Source organism: Dermacentor silvarum, chromosome 3 (assembly GCF_013339745.2).
Source record: "Dermacentor silvarum isolate Dsil-2018 chromosome 3, BIME_Dsil_1.4, whole genome shotgun sequence".
Lineage (NCBI taxonomy): Eukaryota > Metazoa > Arthropoda > Arachnida > Ixodida > Ixodidae > Dermacentor > Dermacentor silvarum.
In genome coordinates, this window is record NC_051156.1 from 226,901,836 (window position 1) to 226,920,421 (window position 18,586).

The 18,586-nt window shown below is 45.5% G+C and overlaps 2 protein-coding genes across 2 annotated transcripts in view; one reads left to right on the top strand and one right to left on the bottom strand.

The window, feature by feature from the left end:
• Nucleotides 1-18,586, bottom strand: part of LOC119446831 (septin-1) — a 610,438-nt gene that overhangs the window by 246,261 nt on the left and 345,591 nt on the right. The window lies entirely within an intron of this gene.
• Nucleotides 1-18,586, top strand: part of LOC119446821 (serine/threonine-protein kinase mTOR) — a 246,829-nt gene that overhangs the window by 77,755 nt on the left and 150,488 nt on the right. Inside the window, exons 17-22 of the mRNA XM_049664437.1 lie at nucleotides 3,303-3,493; nucleotides 4,626-4,679; nucleotides 8,694-8,780; nucleotides 8,945-9,112; nucleotides 10,507-10,619; nucleotides 13,931-14,045. Coding sequence (XP_049520394.1) covers nucleotides 3,303-3,493; nucleotides 4,626-4,679; nucleotides 8,694-8,780; nucleotides 8,945-9,112; nucleotides 10,507-10,619; nucleotides 13,931-14,045 — 728 coding nt within the window. The remainder of the gene's footprint in view (nucleotides 1-3,302; nucleotides 3,494-4,625; nucleotides 4,680-8,693; nucleotides 8,781-8,944; nucleotides 9,113-10,506; nucleotides 10,620-13,930; nucleotides 14,046-18,586) is intronic.

The window sequence follows — 18,586 nt, forward strand, 5'->3', positions numbered from 1 at the left end:
TTAACCGATGTTATGGGCTTTTAACTTTGAATTATCGAGGATTGCATGCAAAACTGACGGTACCACTTTTTCACTTCTAATTAGCCGAAAATTCTAATTGGGCAACTTCGAATTATCGGGAGTCAACCATGTTCAATTTTTTGAATATTCAATATATTTGGTGTAGAGACCCATGCAGTGCCATATGTCACGTGCCCAGCAGAGCCCCTCACGCTCAATACCGCACAAGCAAGCATTTCACTTCGTTTTTGGTGCAAAAGGAGAGCCAAGCACACCGTAGACAGGCCGCCCAGGTTAACACAGCAGCGGACTTTGTCACTGCAAGTGCTCCCTTAGGTCGGCCTGATGCGGTGATCGCACACACAGCGCACGAAACAGTGCCAAGGTTCGTCCAGGTCGACCGGACCGATCAAAATGATAATCTGATGGGGACGGAGAGAATGGTAACAAAAGCAGTATGTATTTCGTTAAGTGTTAAAGCATGTGCGAAGATCAGGTCGTTTAGCTGCCGATTGTGGAGATGGGTTTGCACTAGGCTCACCCTACGAGCGACAGGTCAGAAAGGGCACGACGCTCCTCCACTCCACAATGCACAAAGGCACTACGGCAGGGTTCGTCGACTCCGACACGGCGCAGACAAGGCTTCGGAGTCAGTTCGCCAAAAGACACGGGTTTAATCACCCAGGATAAAGCACAGTGCGACAGTCACGGCGCTTACGGGCAAAGGCTCACCGCAAAACCGATCAAGTACATGCGCCCGCTGCGCTAGGGCTAACTGGGTAGCGGTCCACCAAGCGCAATAACGAGGAGTCGCGAGAGCAAAGATCCCACGTAACCAACTCGTTGCGGGCCTGTGAGCATCTGCCGCGGCGAGGAAGCACTCAGTGTAAGAGAGCTCGGGTGGAGAGAACGCCCGGGGGCCGCCACTTGGGAGGCCAATCAGGGCGCATCCCAGTGACGTGTTCTCTCACGGCAATTTAATACCGGGAGGGAGAAGCACGGTTTGCGTGGGAAATTAGCTCCGGCGTGCTAACCGTGTCCGCCATGTTGCCATTACGGCGGCAGTTCCTGGAGATAGGGCTAAGCACAATGCGCAAGCTGGGGGACGAGGCGCAGGAAGGCACCTCGATCCCCACACGATAGGCACACAGATTGTGTTGGATATGTGGCAGTGAACATCACACCGCTTCAAGAGCCATCAATCTAACCCACATGCATGATCCCAGGGCCGATTACTGATGACCCGCCCGTACGAACATATTAGTGGCAAGTACCGTATAGACTCGTGTAAGGGCCGTACATTTTTTTTCGTAATTTTGACGAGGGCGGTCCTGACATGGGGGACCGGGTCATTCAGTCTAATTGTTACGACAACAGTTCCAGAAGCTTGCATGCTTTCCCGCGGAACGCCTTCCTCGATTTGCACTTGTCCTCGACGCCCAAGTTGCGGTCGGCTGCTTGCATGCCGTGCTCCGTGTTTTACATGACAACCTTGAGCTTAAATGAAGTGTCATACACCATCAAATGCTTTCTCTCCATTGTGGACTCCCGGCAGCTCTGACAGATGAGCCGACGGAGCCGGCTGCGAAAACTAACTGCACAAGGATGGCAACTTGCGTGAGAAAATTCGCTGATGCGCGCACTGGGCGTCAGCGCACCGAACCACAGACCAAACATGATTACGTCTCAATTGGAACTTTCTGTCCACAAATTTTGGGCAGCCAAGTGGGGGTGCAGCCCATACATGAGTGCGACCCTTACTCGAAATTATACAGTATTCTGCGATGACTTGTGGCCCGTTACCACACTGGCCAGTGACAAATATTCGTCACGGCCTAGGCCATTAGGCTAGCGCTGCTTCATCAGGTGTCGGATACTAAAGTTATGGTTTTGTGTCGAATCGACATAGATCTATTTGCAGCAGTCGCACGACACCCGGAAAGCCGACAAACTACCTCACAAATGAAAGTGAGTGTACGGGATGACAACAAAGTTGTTCACGTCTGCCATCTTTGCGACACACCTTATGGCAGGCTTTCATTCCCGAAGCCGTTCGAAGACGCATTTAGGTCCTTTTTTTATGGCGGTCCTTTTGTCTATCGCTCAGATCAGCCTTATGATAACCCACCTGCCGTAAAGTTAGGATAGTCCTTCTGTATTTTCGAAAAAAAATTGGGAAGCAAAATTTTCTATGCAATAAATAAACGATTGCTCCAAACTACCGGTCCAAGTTTTAGAGAAAAATTGGAAAGCAAAACTTTCTATGCAATAATTAAACAATTGCTGCAAACTACAGTCCACTATTAAACTGAGAACCTCATTGGTATTCAGTACAACAGAACATCACTAATTCATTAGTTTCAGAGGAAGAAAAACTCATCATTTTATTCAACAGAAATTCAATTGATTAAGGAAATATACTTTCTGGACCTTCATATACAAGAACTTAGCTGTAATTAATGCTGGGATACTAATTTGGCATTCCCTTCAATAAGACTGATAGGTTGCTACATTCTTGCATTCCCTTCAATAAGACTAATAACTTGCTACATTCTTGCATTCCCTTCAATAAGACTGATAGCTTGCTACATTCTTGCATTCCCTTCAATAAGACTGATAGTTTGCTACATTCTTGCATTCCCTTTAATAAGACTAATAGCTTGCTACATTCTTGCATTCCCTTAAATAAGACTGATAGCTTGCTACATTCTTGTTATTCCAATGCTAGTAGACTCCCGAGAATGTGCAGCACTGTATATTCTTTCCCAAAACTTGTAAGCAATAATTTTGTGAAAAATGTTCTAATATTTGATATTCGATTTGATATCTGGCTTTTTTTTTTTCTTGATTTGATTTGATATTTGACTCCAAATTTACTATTCAGTATTCACTTACCCCTAGTTAATTGCATACCTTTGCTATTAGTGGAAGTTACACTTATATCTGCTCTGTTGAGGTTGTTCCTGATTCCAACTTGTCAGCTATCCTTATGTTTCTTCTTTTCTCGTGTTATCTTGAAGTGCTATCTTGAAGACTTAAGTAACATACTCCCAAACCTGCCAGCTGAAAAAAAAAAAAGCACCACCACTTTCTGTGTCTCATTCTCTTTCCTGTGTTTATTGCTGCTTATTCCCAACACTTCTGCAACTGGTGCTGTTGGAGATGCTTGCCGTTGAAAAGTTCACACTTTAGCAGTTGACAGTTTGACAATGAGCTGCCATATCTTGGCAGTTTTGCGTGGGCTGTGGAGCATGCATGAGACACAGCCTGAGAGGGTTGCATTGTGCCCTCATTGCCTTCAGAGCTGAGCGCCAGCGAGATGCTGGTGAGCATGGGCGGGAGCTTGGAGGAGTTCTACCCAGCCATGGTGGTGTCGACACTCATGCGCATCATGCGCGACCCCACACTCAGCCAGCATCACACCAACGTCGTTCAGGCAGTCGTCTTCATCTTCCAAAGCCTCGGCCTGCGTTGTGTCCCATACGTGCCACAGGTTGGTGGGCTGCTGTGATTGCTCTGTGCTTCTCATTAGTGCTGCTTTGCTAGGGGTGCAGGTGCCAGAGCGAACTGTTGGTACATATTGCATCATGTTGTCAGTGCAAAGAAGATCAATAGTTACCTGACACTACAAACGCTGTTTTGGGTTTAACCCATCATTGGAGGCACAATATTGTGGCTGACATTGCTTCCTTTGTAGTGCCTCTGAAGACAGCCACTGTATGTTGATGTTGTCATCAGCAGTGCCTTGATTTCTTGGATAGATTAAAATAATAAATACATAAGTATTGACGCAGAAGCAAATGCTTAAAGCATCTGTATAGCCAGCGAAAGAAAAGCTTTAGCTTGTGTTGAAGGGCCTCTTTGAGAAGACTTGTGCCACCACAGAAACATTCTCAAGTCAAGGGTTTTAAGTACCATGCTTGCAAGCTGCAATGGAGCAGATGCACTCAGACGCACATCTGCGAGCACATCTGCCTCCTTCTAGAAACCTCTGGTGTGGGAATCATTTCCTTTAGCATAGCTACTGAGAGATTTTACAAAGGGTCTACAGTATTGGGGAAAAGGCTTTGCACTGAAAGAGGCAAGAGAATTTCAAGGCTGTCGACATGGAGTAAGTGAATAAACTAAAAAGGAGCATAACGTCATGCCTTGGCAAGCCAACTCTCCATGAAGCCATTTCGTTCACCTATTCCCTCGAAACGTTCCCAGTAGTTTTTATCCAGTGCTCACATGTTTGGCTGCTCAGCCATGGCGCTGCCTTCGAGGATGGGAGCACTAAAACCTACCACACACTTTGATGTGATGATCACGTGTTGGACCAACTTGTTTGGCTTCAGTCATGTTGCCCAATGCTCCCTCCTAATTCTTTCCTTCCTCTGTGGCTGTCGATGAAGTTCCGTGCGCTATTGCCTTTGCTTTGACATTTTACTGCTGCCGAATTCTCCTGCCTCCTCATCATTTTGCACAACACTGCGTGAATTATCACATGATCAAGAGGAAAAACAGTAATTCATTGTGCCTCTGTGAGAACTAGCACAAATCTGGGGGCTTTATATTTTTTTATCTTTTTTTTTCATAATTAGTTACATTTTTAGCTAACTGCCCATCCCTTGCACTTCTCACAGGTTCTGCCAGCACTGCTTAATGTGGTACGCACTGTGGATGCCAGCTTCAGGGAGGTAAGCTCATATGATATTGCATTTACATCTTGAAGGAGTGTAGGTTTGGGTCGGTTTCTATTCTGTTGTAGCAGACCAGTGCAAAACAGCACACGGATTGTGAGACAGAATTGTGTGAAGCACTTCGTATGCATCCGCCATTGTGTTGTTGAGAGCTGGTCTGGTACAAGATGTGTACATTCTTGCCTTACATATTCAAGATGCTGTTGTCGGAGGCAGATTTAGCTGCCATATTTGGTCTTGAATTTGAGAAGCTGTTTCATTTTAGTGCATCACAAGCAAACCTTAATTCAACTGAGTCGGACTTGCAGCCATAGATGTTGTTAAATTAGAAGTTTTGCTAAATAAGTTGCAGTGTTTTCAAAACATTGGAGCCTGCTTTCACCCCTGGCTTTAGTAGTGCAGATTCTTTCATATTTTCCCTCAATAGCCCTCTTATGCAATATTTTATGAATTGGCATCATTAAAGTCCATCTGCAGCATAATTTTGGATTACATGAACTAAAAAGCATAGTTACAGCAAGTCCATTTAGTCAACAAGTGTGTACAGAAATGTGCAGGATCAGTTTGTATTTATACATTTTGATGAGCATGCAAAGCATGAAGTGTTTCTGCATTTGCCATGCTGAGCACCATGCACCAATAAAACAGCGCATTGTTGGAAACAAGGCACTGTAGGCACCAAATGAACTTGCCATTCATATTTATGCAAATATAGGACGACCTTTTTTTTCCGTAAATGCTAGTTAAATTGAGCTATTGAACTATATTTGTGGCCGAGGAATCTCAACCTAGATTCGTGAACAGAGCTAGCAATAGCACTGAGCTAATGGATTTCCACCGTTGTGCCGGTCGTAAAGTCAGTTGGGAGATCATCAAAAGTGGCTTTAAGAAATGCGGCATATCCAGCACACTTGACTGCATTGAGGACAACATCGTCAAGGATCCCTGCGATGCATCCGACGCGGACAATTTCTCTGGCAGGGCCGACGAGGATGCAACTTGTGGCATTAACTAGTGAGATTTAGTAGCCGAGTTCATGGTAAATAAAGGTGTGTCATGTTCAATGTTTTTCGTTTTTTCTAAAATGATATGTCGACCTATATTTGAATTACTAGTTTTTGTTTCTCAGTGAGCGCAGTATATAAAGGGTCAACCTATGTTCGTGTTTGATCTTGTGGGGGTACGCTCTGTGTGAGGCTAGGGCTGAAGGCAAGTTTTGGATCTAGCCACAGACTTTATTTATTTTTATTTCATAATACCCCTAAAGGCCCCCGAAGGGGTATTACATGGTGGGAACGGATACATAAAAAAATGCGAGCTTTGCGCGTTACCAAAAAAAAGGAAAAAAAAAAGCTATACATACGTACGACGTCTAGCAAAATACACAAATAAAACAGTATACAAAATACATTAGTCAAGTGAAAATCAGAGAGAAAATACAAAACTGACTGAGAAAACAAATTAAGGACAAACAGTCGTTTAAGGACAGACAGTCGTTTTGTAGTAATCCCTACTCCGTAGCACGTGTAATCGCAACTATGTTGGGTTCGGCGAATAAGGCGACCAGTAGCGTCAACTCTAACAATCTTTATTGCTGCGAGCAATAAGTAACACTTGCACAGGGAAGTGCACTCTGTAATAGGTAATAAATAGGCTTGCCTCGTTGCCTGACTATCGCGCAACAAGTTCACTCATGGGTTGCGGCAGGTATCTGTATCGGGCAGGTTCGAGGTCAGGGCACAAGAGAGAGATGGTCTCCCATGGCGGCACTCTTTTATATCTTTTTACTAGGGGTATGCAAATATCAAAATTTTTGAATACGAATACTTAGCTTCGAATATCAAATCGAATATCGAATAATGATATACACATGTATTTATTACCCAGTTGAATTAATTTGTTGTGTTGGAACATTGCAGTTACATTCTCAATGTTAAAAAACTAGACTAGTAAGCCGATATACTAATACATTGTGTTTCTGGCTCATGTTAACCTGGAAAATTTACTAATTCCCGTTAACGGTCCTTGCCAGCCTGTGCGTTATTGTAACGCATCAAATGGCCGTAAACTGGGAGGCATTTGACCCTCTGCCAGTCATTACTCATCGCACTTGCTGTCAAGCAATAACCTCAGAATTGGGGGTGGCGCTGAAAAAAAACGTGCCCTCGCTTTGTCCATTGCTGCTGAGAGGCTGGCTTTCCTGCAAAGTTTAGAGGTTTAATGGCTAAGTATGCTTTACAGGCGAAATTTCGCGAGCAGCTCAAAATCATCACAACAGCACCCCAATATTCTTAGATTAGACAGAAACAAATGCTAAGAACTGTGTTTACTCCCGCACAGCCAGCAATATATTCGATTTTATTTTAATATTCGTATCCAACCGAATATTCAAACATTTTAGAATATCTATTTTTCGAATCGAATACGAATATTAAAAATGTAATGTTCGGTAATATTCGAACGTTTCGAATAATCGCACACTCCTACTTTTTACCTTTGCGAGGGAATGTCCTCCTCGCACGTCTGAAACCTTTCCTTTTCCCGCGAGTCGGGGAGAGGAAGGGTACGCACGTCGCGAGAGTGAAAGAGAACCGGGAGAAGGCACAGTGCGCCTCTCGCGTGTCTACGCCGGCTCCTGACGCGTGTGCAACGTGCGAATGCGACGACACAGGAGGAAATGGGCGTGTGTGCTCCCCACAAACTATTTTCCAGTAAATATGGTATTTTTGGCATTGAAATGTTGTACATTCTACTTCTGTTAATTTTACCCTGATGGGATTGAATAAGTTGGTATAATTATTTAGTGGGTCGAATTGAACAAGAGGCATAAAGATAATCAAAATACACAGCCAATTGATTTGGCAGTATTTGCCAAGATTCTAACACGTCCCCAAATCAAACACGCACTCACTTTTTATGAGTTCGCTATCTTGTGATGACAATGGCAATGACACTGGCTAGGCTGGCTCTGATGGTAGGTTGTTGTGAACGTGGTTTTGGTTTTGTATGAGATTGCTCCATCCAAGCAATTTTCGAACTAATTTTCTTAGAAAAAAAAAGATTCGTGTTAGAATTTACTAAATATTGTAATAATTCATTTTGAGCTACTGATTATTTAAAATCTTTGTGTGGCAGGTTGAGAATAGGCATTTTCGATGGGAAGTGACATGTGTTAAACGGATTCACTGTGCCTTAAGCGCTGCTGAGACAGACGCTACACCTTTGCACTCACCACTGTGATCACCATTGGGGTTGGGCGCATGCCATGATGACCAGCCACGTTCGAATTATTTGGCGAAGGCTAATTTCAGGATCGAAATAATGAAAGTTTGATCCCATGTAAATGTATAGGCATTAGCCGGGATGTTGAGTCGGGATCGAATTAACCAGAGTTAAATTAACAGAAGTCTACTGTATCTTGTTATTTGTGACACTACCGAACACATTCTCAAATTAACTTGGCATAATGCTCAACTTACAATGGCTTCACACTGGATTTCAAACTTAAACTTCTACGTTTGTTCGATGAATAATTTTTTACTGTGTAATTTCTTTCTTTGTTATTTCTATAGAGTGTGCCAATGTGATCTCTTATTTATAAACCTCGTTCAGTTATTTCTTCTGTTTCATTTTTTCATGATGTTGCAACATGGAAGGCAAGTTGCACTGCGTAGTTGATACGAAACACACACGAAGTAAGAACATGATGATGCACGAGATGATGTATCATCTGGTGTGTCTTCATGTTTTTACTTTGTGTGTGTTTCATAGCAACTAGGCTGCGCATCTTGGCTTCCATGTTCAAAAACCAACTAGCCTACACACAAATGTTTGTTACAACACATCATTTCTGTTCCCTAAAACCCAAATAGCTTAGCTCATGCCTAATGCGCCTAGTGCTGCTGTCTGACCTGTTCCTGACCAGACACAGCTGGCGCTGTTTTAGTTGCAAGTTTAAAAAATTAGTGGGAATCATCAATCATTTTGTGAACTCTGACAAATGTCTTGCAGTTCCATTTCCGGCAGCTTGGCCAGCTGATTGCCATTGTGAAGCAGCACATCCGCAATTACTTAGATGACATCTTTGCCCTCATAAAGGTAAGTTATTGACCGTATTAAATTTAATAAATTTTTCTCTTCTTTTGTGCATTCTCTCTGACAATATCCAAAGTGGTGTTTTGCATGGTATCTACTTATTGTGCATTATCCTGACACTATGTAGTGCACATAAGACATGCTGTGCATATATTGGGGCCGTGCAGGAGTTCTGGGCAGTGAACAGCCCGATCCAACTGACCATCATCATGTTGGTGGAGCAGATTGTGACCTCCCTTGGCTCGGACTTCAAGGTGTACCTGCCCAAGCTGGTGCCCCATGCCCTCAAGGTCTTCATGCATGACATGAGCGCAGACAGGGCTGTCACTGCTAAGGTCTCTCACATCAACTCATAATACTGGACAGCTGCCTAAATATATATGCAGTGTTGTGGCCACGAATGCATCTCAAGCCATAAAGTCAAATGTCAGAGTCACTGACAGTGCGGCAAGTGCTACAATACGAGGGCAGTCCAGGCCAGCCTTTTTGCCCAAGGAACATTCCTTCAGCAATGAAGCAGTTGGAGCTGCAGAAGTCTTTACAGCAACTTAGTCATGCTGCCAAGGCCGTAAAATAAAAGTATAATATCTGCACTTGCATAACTGAGCAAGCCACTATGATAAGCTTCATGTAAAGGTTTGCATTATTATAGCCTGATCGTAGTTGTTGGGCATTAAAGTACATGTAGTTTGTTCACCAAAAAGTATGTGTATGCAACATTTGCATAAATTTAGACTTCCAGAAAAGAAGGTGGTAACACTATACACTCTGTGGGCAGGTCTAGAAACCAATCCTAGTTGGGACTGTAAACTGTAGTTGCCCTCTCAGGGTGGTGACTCGAACAGAAGTTGAGGGAGTCAGTCAACTAGGACTCTCAGAAATGGGTCTGAAGAGCTCGGTCAAGTGAGCTTTGTCCAGAGTCTGCAACGAGTCATTCATTGAAAGTACATAGGTAGTATAACAGCACAGCTGCATAAGAGTCAAACGAGAAAGGCAGGGAGGTTAACCAAGGTCTCGTCCAGTTGTCTACCCTACACGTGGGGAAAGGGGGAAAGAAAGATGATAAGGGGAAAAGGAGAGTCAGCTGCTCAAACTGCTTAATGTTGCTTGGTAGGCTAACACGTGTGTGAAATGTAGCAGGATTTAGACTTGGGCTGCTTGATTTAAATGCATTTTAGAACTCCAGCACAAAAAAAGACATGGCTTAAAGCATTGTTGTAATCCTTCTTTATGTCATGTCTGTCCCTTGCACCGAATTTCTACAATAAATGTTTGACAGCTCCATCCTTCTAGCTTTCTCTTCATTGCTAGTAAATGTTTTTGCTGCATCTCATGTTTCATTTTTTATTTCATGCGGCTTTACATGATCACTTTATCGCAGCTGTGCGATCATATTTACAGTGTGCATAATGTTAACTGTCCATGGTCATAATGGCTTGTTAAAGCATAGGCACCTAGTTGCCAAAACTGGTATATTTGGTTCTACTGGAGTACATCTTTGTTGCCCTTACCTGATAAGAGTTCCTGCATGTGTGTGTACGCATGAATCTGTGCACAATCATGTCGATGCAGTATATGCCGAGCAAGTTTCATTTTTGCAATGTTAAAGATCAGGCAAGTTGTGTCCTGTGTCCTTGGTTCTGGTTTGGTCATGTTTCAGTTGTTGCAGTCAGCTAAAGGGTGTTCGTCAAGGTACTGATTTACATTTACTGTCTTGTAATGAATACAGCTGCTGACGGCACTGCAGAAATTCGGTTGCAACCTCGATGACTACCTGCACCTCATACTGCCTCCCATTGTCAAGTTGTTTGACTCGCCAGATGTCCCCAAGAACGTCAGAGCGTAAGTACTTTATATGTGCTGTGTTTCATACTTACTTGGCTGGCTGTCTCACTTGGGCTTGTGTTAACAAAGGGAAGGGCCTGGCTAATTCGTTCTTTGTTCCTACTTTGGTGCAAGAAGAGATGTAGCACAAGGCAAGAACTATGCACAAAAGGGCTAACTTTTTATTAAGAGCAGGCACTGTTTTTCAAGCACAAACAGTAGGCGTCATGTACTATCGGGGGAAAATGTGTCCAGTATGCGGGAGCATCGACCGAATTGCAACACTGCGCGAGCTCTTTAGATCAGCTGCACAATCATCTACGTTAGAGACCACCGCAAAGCTTGGGTCGCGTATGCGCTTTTCGGTGGTCTCGAACACAAATTGTAGCGAGGCTGGTCTTGGCAGATGGTGCAGCAATGCAATTTGGTCGACGCTCGTGCGTCCTGGGCACTTTTCTGCCCGATAGTACAGTATTACCTTATCAGTGGATAGATAGTTCATTGTCTAAATGACTGCCTTCAAGGATATGACTATGATTTACATCATGGACTCAAAGGCCATAGTTTTGCAGCTATGGATCTAAGGTTGTATTTGAAAGTTGTGTGATGCTGAACAGAAAGCCTAATCAACGCACTCATGTACTTGTTCAAGCAGTAGAAGTAATGCATGGCAACGTTACACATGCCAGCATGCCATTCGTATCGTGGTTAGGGAATTGTTAGTTGTTTTTCGTGTCTTGTTTGAATAGATAATAAATATAATGAATAAAAACAGGTTTATCTAGTAGCAGCCACTCTATCCCTGTACAGTATAACCTCATTGATACGATCTCGTTTCGTACGATTTCCCTGTGCCAACATCACGGAGAATGAATAACAGGAGGTGAAACTATGGGCCGGCGCCAGCGCGAGCACTTGTCGTGATAATGTCACGCTGGGAGAGGAGGAGACGTGCTGGTGGGGTGAACGTTGGCGCAGTGCCCCTTGCGGCGATGGAAGGAACTACTTCCCTCGCGGTTGGAGCAGGTGCGCGCAGCCGCGGTCACGGAAGAAAAGAAAAATTGCTCTCCGACCACGCCCGGCGTCGTCTGCTACTGGCCGCTTGCGCTGGGTTGTCGGACGCCGCAAAAAGATTTGCGCCAGCGTGGTTTGCACTCAAGGAATAAAATACCTGTAGACTGTCATGGTATAAATATTTTTTTCAAGATTTAAATTTAAGATCACATGCTTTTTATGCAGCAATAAGAGCAAGAAACTAGAGCACTTGAAGGATCAGACGATCTGCAATCATAGCCAGGTGCGTATAGAAAGAGCCGACGATTTGCAACCATACCCATGCACGTATAGAAAACTGCACTTGGTGCTTTTTCAAAATTTTCGGCGTAACAAAAAACGAGAATTCGTTTATCTTTGTCATCATGCGCCATAAAAAGTACCGATGAGAGTATGCGATACATAGCTACCTTGCGGGGAAACTAAATTTAATTATATTTCTGCGGCACGTTTGGGAGGACGTGGACAGACGGAACAGCAGAGTAGAGCAGAATCTACTGCTCGCTTCGCGCAGTCAGAATCATCCCTTCTAAGTTCTGTAGTTCCTCCATTGCTCGTCTACGATGTAAGTGTTTGTTGTGTATGCGTTTACTGATTATCGAAAATGGGGCGCCGATGCTTCGTCCCAAACTGTAGCAGCGGATATAAGTAATGCGCGGAAAGCGCTCAAACTTTCAAAGCTCCAAATGACATTGAACGCCTGCAAGAATGGGCGAGATCTATAGAAAGCGAGGATCGAGAACTGACGAGAAACGACAGTGTCTGCTAAAGACATTTCCCCAGCGGAAAGCTCAGCAGGCATAAATACTACGCTGACCTTGGAGGCGCGCAGTCTTCCCTGACCAGCCGAAAAAGTGATTATTGCTCCTTGAGGTGGTACTGGCCGGTCCCCGTCTCATGGCACTCCGGCCAGCTTAGCGAGAACAGCATTGTAATAGCTGCCATCTCGTTTAGCGACAGGCATCGTGTTCAGCTAGCGTACTCGAGCTGTAGCTACCTAATGCAAGGGCGGCGCACTGGCATTAAGCATCCGCGCGCGAGCAGACGACAAGACCGAACGACCGAGCCCCGCGCTCCCCGCATCTGCTGCATTACTTCGACAAACCGTCACGTGACCATACGTCCGGCGTTTGGTAGGGGGCGCTGTCACGATGTCTGCCGCCGCGCTCCAGCATGACATTATGACGACATGAGAAGGAGCCGAGTTGCGCCTCCTGAGTTATTCTTTCTCCTTGGCCAACATTCACAATTAAGAACGCAAAGAAGGACCCAATACAGTTCGCAATATGTTTTGCTCAGGCAGCATCTTATTCTAGCGTTGCCTGTCAGCTTGATTTTATTTCATATTCCCGCTGCTATCTTAAAACACTACGCAATAGGAAAACCACAAAGCGTGCCTCAAGGCCACTTGGGACTGTACAGGTCGAAGCGGGTCGGTGTCTCTTGCCAATAGGGCACATTAAACCTTCTCATCAAAATGCCCCTCCATAAGAGACTGTTGACACAGGCCAAATTTGAGGATGGCAAAAATAAGCATGCCAAAGCTGCAATGACATTAATGTGCATCTCAGGAGGCAGCGTGGGCCCCACCAGCTCAGCGTGTGTCAGCGCCTCATGCTGTAAGGCATCGCATTGTGTTGCTGTCAACTGCAACTGAGTTCGCAAATTTTTTTAAATTACTTCAAATCATACCTTTTTCTGGTTTGTACATTTTTTCGTGCCGTTTTTTTTCCAAGACGTATGAACGAGGTTTTACTGCAGTTTCTTCTAATCAACGCACCCACATTTTTACCCAACACGGTTACACTGTGGTGAAAAAAATGCCACTTATATTGCTCTATTTATTAGCTAGTTAGGTGTTGCATGCATTGCTTCTCATTACAAGTTAGTTTGTTTTGTTTTTCTTTTTTTCTGTTGTGTTCCGGTTTCTCATATAGATTTTGCTTTCACAGACAAAAAGTTGCAATAATTCTTCCCTGACTTATGTAATAACTGCCATAAACTGTGTTGTTATAGTTCTTTTTTTACTTTTTAATGTGGCAAGTTGCAATGAGAGTGTAGCAAACAGAAGAGGAATACCCCTTCTCTAGAAGGGGGGGGGGGGGGGATGCAGTGACCCCTACTACTCAGCTTGTATGCTAGCAGCTCACTTTTTTTTCTATTCTGCTTGTCTACGAAGAGTACAGAAAATTAAACATGTTAGCTTTATCACTTACCAGTGGTAAAGATGGGATAACAACATGGGACCTTTGTAACATTTTGTTTTGCCTCTACAGCACTGCACTGGAAACCATTGATATTCTCTCGGAGTCCCTCGACTTTTCGGAGTTTGCGGCCCGTATCATTCATCCCTTAGTCCGGACCCTTGACACCACCCCTGAGTTGCGCTCAGTAAGTGCACTGACCTTGGAAGATTTCTACATGTAGGCGAGTCATTGCATATACCAAACGTTCAGTCTGCAAAATAGATGTACAAACATTGCTTTGTTATTGAGTACCAATTTGCTTACTCATCTCATTTTCTCTATTTAAAAAACTTCAATCTATATGGCATTAATCATTTGCTCGAGTAAACTGTAGTTTGTAATCTAGAGGGGCTATAGAATAAAATTATAAAGGTATATGAAGCAGCACAGGATATTACATGGTGATCATGCAGAAGGCATTTAGAAATGTACTGTTATGGGTAGGGGTGTGCGTATACCCAAATATCAGCAAATCAAACTGAATAATGAACATTCAAATACCGTATTTTCCAGTCTATAAGTCATACCCCCTCAAAATAGCAGTTTTCCCGAAAAAAACAACCATGTATATAAGTCGCACCGGTGTATAAGACGCACCTGTTCATTCGGTAGGCAATTTTAAAAAATTACAGCGATGTTTCACTTCGTGAACGCGGGTCAGGTACAAGTAAATGGGTGTCATTCCTATATAATTGCGATTGCAAGTGACACGGAACACTCCGGGCGCATTTCTGCCGTCATGGTTGCCGCGATGTTCTCTATAAAGTCGAAGGGTGATAACATCGTCCCCGTGCGCCATATGCTGTATGTGCGAGTGAAAGCGTGCGACGGTGAGTCGAATCACGCACAAGGAAGGAAAGCGGGAAGGCAGCGCGCGAGGGTGCGGGGGGATGGCTTGTACGCTGTAGCAATCAGCGTACCGTCTACACTCGACTAAGGGCCGCGCTCGTGTAAGGGCCGCTCCGCCCAACTTGGCAGTCCAAATTTTAAAAAATAAAAAAATCTCGCCAGCAAACGGCAGTGTCGTCGCGTCTCGCATACGGCGCAATTCGCGGGAGCCACCAGATGGCAATAGCTGCCCTGCCCTGCGGCTTCGTCACGCGGCGTTATTGTGAGCTTTGGGCGTGCGGCACTATCTGGGAGATCTTGTCGCTTTTCTCGCCGGCGCCATTGATCCTTTGTGCCGCCGTTCATTTTGACGACTGCCTATAGCACAACCGCTTGCAATGGAAAAGAAAAAACACTTAACCACGTACGATGCTGCGTTCAAACTTCAAGTTTTGGCACACGCCGAACAGAATGGAAAACGTGCAGCCGGCCAGAATTTCCACGTCGACGACAAGTGCGTGCGTCGGTGGTGCGACCAAAAGGAAGAGCTGGCCGCAACAAACAAGACTAGGAAAGCATTCCACGGCAAGCCTTGCAAATTTCCAACACTCGAGAAGGAGCTCATGAAATACGTCATGGACATCAGGAAAGACGGCTGCGCGTTGTCAACCGAGATGCTTTGCGTCAAGGCCCTTGCAATCGCTTGCCACATGAACATTTCACTGACGGATTTCAAGGCAAGCAAGGGATGGCTTCAGAGATTTATGAAGTGACAACAACTCAGCATCCGCCGCCGGACAACACTCTGCCAAAGTCTTCCACGTGAGTACGATGACAAAGTGATCAAGTTTCACTGCTTTGTTAACGCGCTGCGAGCAGAGCACGAGTACCACCTAGACCAGACAGGAAACGCGGACAAAACGCCTGTTTGGTTCGATGCTCCTGAGAACACGCCGATTAAACAAACCGGCGTGAAGAGCGTCCTTGTGCGCATGACCGGTGCCGAGCGCCAGTGTTGCACTGTAATGCTATCTGTCACAGCGGACGGAAGGAAGCTCCCCCTGTACGTAGTGTTTAAGCGAAAGACGCTACCCAAGGAGAGCTTCCTGAATGGAATCTTTGTCAGAGTGCAAGGGCTGGATGTCCAGTGGTGGACTAGGTGAAATCGCTGTGGGCTAACCGGCCTGCTGCAACGGAAAGCCCTGCTTGTATTGCACAGCTTTCATGGCCACCTCACAGAGCGCATGAAGGTTTGTCTTGCAGAAGCTCGTACGCATCTAGTGGTCATCCCCGGCGGTTTAACAAGCATGCTGCAACCACTGGATGTGTCTATTAATAGGCCGTTTAAGGCAGAATTCAGACGCCAGTACTCTGAATGGATGGCAGCGGGCGACCACGAGAAAACGCCGACCGGACAACAAAAGAGGGCGTCACTTCAGCTGGTCTGCTCTTGGATTTTAAATGCGTGTTGTGCGGTGGTCTACAAACATTATTGTAGAGTTTTGAGGTCACTGGGATTTCCACTGCCATGGATGGCACTGAGGACGATCGGATACATGAACGTGTGGATGACCCGAGCAGCGATACTGATGAAGACATCTAGCGAGGATGTCCGCAGCTAGACGCCAGATATCCCATTGTTAGGTATATATGGCACGATTAAATAGGTTTTTCCATACGTGAATCGAAAATCGAACAAAAATTTCACACTTTCGTGGAAGGGCCGCACCCCATCAAAATCACGGAAAAAAAGTGCGGCCCTTACACGAGTGTATACGGTAGTTCGCATGGCGGCGCGTGCCGTATCTTGAAAGCGATCTGCAGATGCGACAACTTTAGGGTCGGTTGACTCCCAGTTGGCCTGCCACCGCTTGCGTTGCTGCCATGCCACTCGGCAACTCGATCACGAGAAGAACCTGGTACCTCCATAGCGCACACACAAGCCATAGCAACTGCCAGAGGAGGTCAACCCAGTTGGCTTCACGTGGCCATAACATCCAATCCGATTTTGACGGCAGTTCCCCCCCCCCCCCCCCAAAGAAAAAAAAAGTCGCACTGTTCTATAAGATGCACCGACGAAAAATTCTGAAAAAAACCAACTTATACACTAGAAAATACGGTAATTCGATCTACCATTCGACTTCTCTCATACTGTAGAATCTCTATACATCACGGTAAAAAATGTGAGAGTGAACTTGCTAACCGAGAAAACGTACTATCCAAAGCCACTGAAAATTTTTTAGACAACTTGTGGGGTCTCACACGTGCTCTTGGGTCAGAGGAACGACAACACAGTAATGCAAACAGTGAAAAGGGCATTTATTGCACCTTTCATACACTAATGCATGCTAGCCGAATTACTACGCCTAGAACATTCACATGGGCGCGCGACAAATCAAGGAAGTCCGGCTCACCGCGACCGGATAGCGAGCGAATATGTTCGCCCCATGCTATGACACCATCGCCTAGTCGTTCACGTGTACAGTCACGCGAACGGTGGCGCGTTCGAACGATCCATGTTCATCCATACCGGTGCCCTGCTCCTAGCCACGCGAGACGGTCTCGCGAAGCATGGATCGGTGCGCGCGCAGGACGTCCGCATCGCTCACCGACCCCAACCCGAAGAAGAACAGCCTTCTCCCTTTTGCGCCCGCGTAACCCCCCTCCCCCCCCCCCCCCCCCCCCCCCCCCGCCATCAGGTGGCTTTAGCAGCACAACACTAGCATCTTTTGTAATACGCTGCAACTCCGCCGCCGTAAAGCTACGTGGTGAAGCCGGATTACAGGAGACGGGTGCCATGTGGGGAAAACAACAGGGGACGCGTGAGAGTCGCGCATCCCCACAAACTGTAGTCGTCACCTACACCTATGTAATGCGAAACGCCCACACATGCCGACCTGCTGGGACGTAGCACGCATGGGCATCCTTTTTTTTTTTATCAATAGAATTTCAGTTGAATAGAATCAATTGCTTCTTTTTATGAAACTAATCAGCTATTGACACTCTGTTATACTGAGTACCAATGAGGTTCTCAGTTTAATAGTGTGCATGTGTTATGCGTCAATTTTTATGTAATGCATAGAAAGTGTTGCTTTCCAGTTTTTTCTCCCAAATACAGATGGGCTATCCAAACTTTACAGCAGGTGGGTTATCGTAAGGCCAATCTGAGCGTCAGACAAAAGGACCGTGCATCATGTCACTCGATACCGCTTCGCGCTTAGCTGGTGCCAGTGGTAAAGTGCAGGTGCCATACATGCTTCATTGTCAAGCTCAGCTTGATTTGCCACCTGTCAAAGATTCTGAAATCTGTAGAGTCAGAGCAAGTTTGTCCAGTAATCCCCCCCCCCCCCTCATCCCCATCTTCCCCTCGTTCATCCACCGTACGTGCAAATGTATGTTCATTGGCCATGACACAATCGCGTCCACCATGTAAATCCGAAGCAAGTCTTGTGATGGGTTGCTTGAAGCAAAAAAGAGGCCGGTGTGCATCTATGAGTGGCGTCAGGAACAAGAGGCCACTATAAGGTGTGTCACAAAGATCGTGGTCATGAACAACTTTGTTGCCATTCCGTGCACTCGCTTTCGTTTGCAAAGCGTTTTGTTGGCTTTCTGAGTGTCGTGCGGCTGGTGTGAATAGACCTGTGTTGATTCGACATCAAACCAAACCATAACTTAGTTGCCGACGCCCAATGAAGCGGCGCCTATTAGGCTGTGTGGCTGTGACGAAAATTTGCACTGGCCAATGTGGTAATGGGCCGCAAGCCGTCACGGAACGCTTGCCACTAATATGTTCGTACGGGTGGCTCATCAGTGATTGGTCTAGAGGTAACGCATGCAGGTTAGGTGGACGGCTGTTGA